The 6,000-nt window shown below is 50.2% G+C and overlaps 1 protein-coding gene across 4 annotated transcripts in view; it reads right to left on the reverse strand.

Annotated features, from left to right (window-relative positions):
- Adgrd1 (adhesion G protein-coupled receptor D1) overlaps positions 1–5,679 on the reverse strand; it is a 116,111-nt gene extending 110,432 nt beyond the window's left edge. The window contains exons 1-2 of one of the 4 annotated variants that reach the window (XM_048433707.3): positions 5,102–5,679; positions 4,959–4,995 (exon numbers count right to left, since the gene is read on the reverse strand). In XM_048433707.3, the coding sequence (XP_048289664.3) occupies positions 4,959–4,995; positions 5,102–5,167 (103 nt within the window). In that variant the 5' untranslated portion in view covers positions 5,168–5,679. The remainder of the gene's footprint in view (positions 1–4,958; positions 4,996–5,101) is intronic. The other 3 variants (XM_048433709.3, XM_048433708.3, XM_048433710.3) reach the window with 3 other exon arrangements.
- Between the last annotated feature and the right edge of the window lie 321 nt (positions 5,680–6,000).

Genomic DNA, 6,000 nt, shown 5'->3' on the forward strand with positions numbered 1-6,000 from the left:
GTGAACTACCTCATCCATTTTTGCTTATTCTTTTATTTTTATTTATTTATTTTTGGTTTTTCAAGACAGGGTTTCTCAGTTAGTTACGGGGCCAGTCCGTAACTCTCTGTAGACCAGGCTAGTCTCGAACTCACAGAGATCCGCCTGCCTCTGCCTCCCGAGCGCTGGGATTAAAGACGCGCTCCACCACCGCCCAGCTCATTTTTGTCTGTTTTCTAAATATCAAGGTCCTTTGTGGACCAGGCTGACTATGAACTCAGAATCTTCCTGCCTCTGAGTGCTGCCCTGATAGGCGTTTACCAATTGTGCTGATTCAAGGTGCCCGCTTGTGAAAGATGTCAGAAATACAGATGTTTTAAATTGGATTTTGAAATTTTCGCCGACGCTAATATCGTCAGGTTTTTTTTTTAATTAAAATCGTGTGGTGTTAATAAGATGGGCTAGACCCAATCCACAGGCTTCTTGAACTCCCAACAGGGTCAGATCACCCACACAGTCCTCGAGAAGTTTCGTAACAGCAAGACAGCCTCAATCTTTTATGGGAAAAAGTTAATCTATGGCTGTTTTCAAACCGCAAAGGTGAAAAGCCCGCTCAGACTCCCACGGGGCTGGCAGGCCGGTCTCAGGGAGCAAACAGCCTCGAGGGCTGAAAATAATGGAGTGGGAAAGGCAGAGAAACGAGAAGGAAGGGGAAGGAGGAAGGGAGAAGAGGAAGAGAGAGAAACAAAGACAAAGGCCAGGGAAGATGACCGAGAGAAAAGGAAGAGACAGGAGTAAGGAGGGGCTGAGAGAACAGAAAGAAGGAAGAAGCAGGAGAAAGGTTTTAGTCTACAGCATAACCGTAAGCCAGTTCTTCAGAATTCATTTATCACGCATATCTAATATTCCACTGATCTAGTATCAATTTGTTTTGAAGGTTTGTTTTGAAGGGTCGGGAGGGAGGGAGGGAGGGAGGGAGGGAGGGAGAGAGAGAGAGAGAGAGAGAGAGAGAGAGAGAGAGAGAGAGAGAAGATCAACACTCAAATCCTCCATGTCCGATCTCTCCCCTTCCGAGCCTGGCTCCCATGGGGTCGGGGACATCCCTTAGGGAACGCTCCTTTGGGCTCTGCTACCAAGACACCACGGAAGCCTCTCTGCAGTGGAAAAGTTGTCTCTCTCTGCCATCTGCAGCTGGCCTTGGACACACAAAGCTCTTCCCTGAAGGAGGTTGCCTGCTGTCTCGACGGTCTGCAATACTGTTCTCCGTGTTTTTCGTAGCTACCTCTTTCTAATCTGGGTCCACATTCCCTCTTGCAAAACTTCCTGATTCCAACGCATCTTGCTCTGTTTTCTCAGGGTGGTGCCCCACGACCATGTTTTAGTTCGGTCTTTTGTCTGCCTCATCATCTTGATCTTTGAAGGTGGTAGAGGGAGGAGGTCCATCTCTTCTGTATCATGAGTCTGCTGCATCAAATTACAGCCTTTCTGTGTGTATGCGTGCGTGTGTGTGTGAAATTCAGGTTTCTGCATTTGCAGCCTCCCGTTTTAAATGTTAGTAATTAAAACCATAACTATATAGGTAGAATGAATGATAGAGTATAAAAACAACTAGACAGATATAATTAAACATAAACATAGAATGACCACAGAACATAATTATATGCATAAAATATATTTATAAATCTAGCATCTCCTAGAAAAAAAATCTCTCCTTGCTATATTTCCATGTTTTTGATATGGGACAAACATTGTTTTTAAAAATTCTATTATGGGGGCTGGAGAGATGGCTCAGGGGTTAAAGCTCTGCCTGCTCTTGCAAAAGGACATGGGTTTGATTCTCAGCACCCACATGGCAGTTCACTACCTATAACTCCAGTCCCAGGGGAGCTGATGTCCTCTTCAAACTTTCACATGCATCAGGCATACACATGGTGCACAGACATACATGTAGGTAAAGCATGCATGCACATAAAATTTTCTTTTAACAACTCCATTGTGAATACATCTTCTTATTTATGGATTTTGGTTTTGTTTCAAGACAGGGTTTTCTCTGCGTGTGTTGCTGCCTGTCCTGGAACTCACTCTGTAGACCAGTCTGGCCTCGAACTCACAGAGATCCACCTGCCTCTGCCTCCCTGAGTGCTGGGATTAAAGACGTGCGCCACCACCACCTGGTTTACATATTCGTTTTTGGCTGGCCCAGCAAAGACGGAGCATGGTATTTGTGCTGTGACCCGGTGGTTACAGAAGCCCTTTCAAGTCACTTCATAAATAACACTGTCGTTGACTGCTTTGTGTGCCAAGCAGGGCTGTGAAGTCTGGGGCTGTCCTGGAATCGGCAGTCCCCACGGCCTGGAAGGAAACTAGGTAACGACACTGCTTGCTATTTTTCTCAAGTTTGCAGTCCCTCGTTGCAAACATCATCTATAAAAGGACATGTTTATAAACTTTTACAAAGTGGCCAGCAATCTTGACGAATGCCATTTATGGGTTTGGATCGACCAACCTCAGTGCTTCCTAGGTCGCCCTGGGGAAAAAAAAGGGCTATGAACCAGGACCTGGGGTGTGTGTGAGAGGGTCTCAGATGAGTGTGGGGTGAGTCCCCTCTCTGGAGTCCCGCTTCTACTCCCAGCTTCCCTCTCAAGTGGGAACTTGGAGCTAAATGGGCTCTAACTCTAGCTCTTAGAATGCCGCGTCAGTGACAGCCCACGGTCACAGTCACAGGGAGACTCGGAAGGTGTTGACAGCCCAAAGGATCTCATACCATTTTTGAGATTCGCAAAACTAAGTGACCACTCACACAATAGATACCTGGTGACCTGGGTCAGGGTAGACACCTAAACACGGGGAGCTGAAAATGCAGGTGGCCTCAGCTGGTTCTCTATTTACAGGATGTCACCACTGTCTTTACACCGACAAGACATGGAAGATGGTTAGTGGCTGTTTAGTGGCAGGACAAGTGAGTCCTGCCTTGTACATATGGACAGGGATGGTCCCGGGAGGAAGCAATAAAGGGTAAGAGCTTATCGTGAGTTTGCTGTGTCAGTTCTAGGTGACTCCCCCCACCAGGTGTCAGTTCCCCTAACTCCCTCCAGATGGCGTCTCATTCCTGTGAGCTTGAACTAACCACTCCAGCTACAGGCTTGCTATTGACTGGCAGCTGTGCAGGTGTGTGTGCACAGGTGGGAGCCAGCTCTGTGTCCTTCTTCAGCTGCTTTGGGCAATCACAAGGACACTCCCTTTCTCAGCAAGTGACATCCAATCGTGACTCTCACTCTTTGTGTCCGGACAGTCCCTTGGCCCATGTGTCAACCCTGTGCCCATCTGGGGCTCTCATGGGGGGGGGGGTGCTGTCAGGGATCAGATTTTCCTAAAGTCTCCTTTTGGGACTTCTTGGGCTTTGGAGAGAGGAGGAGAAATCCAAAGAGGCCTTGCAGAAAGGGCTGGATATTATTTTAAAAAAAAATCATAGCCTAAGTCCAAAATGTAATAAAATACAAAAATAAGTTGGGGGGTGTGAAGAAGTAGAGTGGAGAGGATGAAAGAAACAAGGAACAGAAACAGAGGAGAGGAAAGGAAGGAGGAAAATGGAAAAGAGAAAAGGTGAGCGAGGAGGCAGAAAGGAAGGAGGGGAGAGGGGGAAGACAGCCTTTTTGCTGTGCCCTGTAGTCAGTGGAAACAGAAGGAAAAAGGACAAAAGAACTACTAGGGATGGGAGTGGGGACCAGACGGAAGCCCTCTCAGCCTAGTCTAGGACTTTGAGAGGCACCCAGGATCCCTGGCCTAGGCTCCGGGAACCCTCGGGCCGCTATTGAGGGTGCTCTACCAGAAGAGACCTTGTTCTCCCCAGCATCAGGTCAGGTTTGAGGCATCTACACAGAGCAAAGCTGAACTGGCACCACTGAAGTTTAGAGTCCAGGATGCCAGTTCACGTGTGAAGTGGAGGTGTGGACATGTGTAAGTATGTGTAGATTTATACGCGTGTGTACAGACACGTGTGCAGAAACTCCGTCAAAGGACAAATTCTGGAAAAGGCCCTTGATGTTTTCTCTCCTCAGACCAGCAATCCACACAGTTCTGGGTCTGACTGACTGAAGATGCCTTTTGGTATGAGCAGTCCCCACCCCATATCAGAAGGGAGGGAGGTCTTTCCCTAAAACAGTTTCAGTATGTTCTCCAGATCCCCACCCTCTCTGCTGCCCTTCACCATGGCTACCATGTTGGCTTGTGAGCACTGGCTGGGCAGGGCCCCTGTTAAGAGGCAGGCTGGTTCGGTTGATCAGTTCTGCTGGGAACCCCAGTGTCTCTGAGCTGAGTCACAGGCTCCTTTGCCGTGACCCACCAGGATTTCCCAGCAATGGGTCAGACATGCTTGTCCTTTGGCTCCAACCTTCAACGAGAACCCCAGTCCCAGAGGACCGACCACGAGCAGGCTGCAAGCCTCTTCCTATTCACCCCCACTATAGATGTGGCAAGCCTCCTATCTGTAACAGGGCTGATTTGGACTTCCAAACAAGTGTCACCCTGGCACGTCTAAAAGGGGGAGTTACAAGAGCTGAAGGCAAGTGTTCTGATCCCCCCGCCCCGGCTGTGCATATCCAGCACAAGTGGAAGGCACCACATCGTGGTGTCCAGGACCCTTGGAAGGGTCCACAGCACCATGAGGTTGGAGGCACCAGAGAGAGTTCCCATGGTGGTGATCCAAAGTAGGCACGAGAGAGAGCAAAAGACACCCTACTCTTTTAATTAAGAGTCTGCCTAATATGTCTCCTTAATTAGAAGACAACACCTAACCTGGATCAAGAGGCAGCTGGGACAGAGGCCAGCTTCCTCACCAGCAGCCTGAAGGCGCCGGTCACACCAGAGTTGTTGCCTCAAAGGACGGAATGTATTTTCTGGGGCTTCCACTAATGGTTTGCGGCATACCCTCAAAGGCAAGGAGAAAAGCGAAGAGTCATCAGAGCAGAAAGGGACCTTACCTGGGTGCTCCTGGGATCTGGGCTGGGTGTCGCACATCTGTAAGGAAAGGTCACAGGGTAAGTGCAGGAACAGCCTCTGCAGATGTATCCCAGCTGCCTGGGTGCCTCGGGGCTATCCCAGCTGCCTGGCAGCCCGGCATTACCTGAAAGCTGCAGAAGGACCAGATTAGCCAGGCCCAGCGGCAAGACAGTGCCGGCAGATCCCTCATGGTGGGAACTAGGCGGTGGGATCTCCCACAGCCTGCCGGGAACCTCTCTACCTCCAACTTCCTGAGGACAAGGACATCTTCATCACAGGTTCTAGTCACAAAGTCTGTCCCCTAAAGTTTGTGATGTACAGTGCCTGAGCGAAGTCGGGGCAAGTCTCCTCTCCAATCTGGAGTCTTCAGGGACCCAAAGGCTAGATGCGGCTCCGGGTTGAGTGAGCACTCCTCCTTGGCTCCACCAGCATCCCCAAGTTCCTGGCTGCTGCTGCTGCTGCTGCTGCTGCTGCTGTTGCTGGACAGGCCAGGGCTCAGGAGTCTGTGTCCTGGGCCGGGGACTGGTCGTCACTTGCCTCCTGTCTCAAGTCAGAGCTCAGAGTTCGGCTCACAGCTTGGAGCTCAGTGATGTCTGCGCTGCCTCCCTCTGCAGCTGAGCTCCGCCACACCTCGTTGGCCCAGAGTCCAGCCCGTGGCTTTGGGTGGAGAGCCAGAGTGATGTCAGTGGGCCTCAAACTTTGTTCTCCTCTATTTATATCCGTCCCACTCTGGCTTTTCCTGGGTCCTAACACCAGTCTGCTAGGAACTGCTGAGCCCTTCCCAGGACTTTCCCATCTGAAGGTGGCCAGGCAAGCCTGGGCTGTACGTGTGTGAGGGGTGAGAGTGTGAATGGGGGTGAGTGTAAGAGAGTGCGTGTGCAAGTGTGGGGGAGGTTGTGAGGGTGAGAATGTGTGTGAGGGTAGTGGTGAGAGTGTAAGTATTTGGGGGTGAGAAAGTGTGTGTGTAGGTATGTGCGTGCAAGCGTATGTGTCAGAGTATTGGGGGTGCAAGAAAGTGGATAT

This window comes from Myodes glareolus, chromosome 2, assembly GCF_982192425.1.
Source record: "Myodes glareolus chromosome 2, mMyoGla1.1, whole genome shotgun sequence".
Lineage (NCBI taxonomy): Eukaryota > Metazoa > Chordata > Mammalia > Rodentia > Cricetidae > Myodes > Myodes glareolus.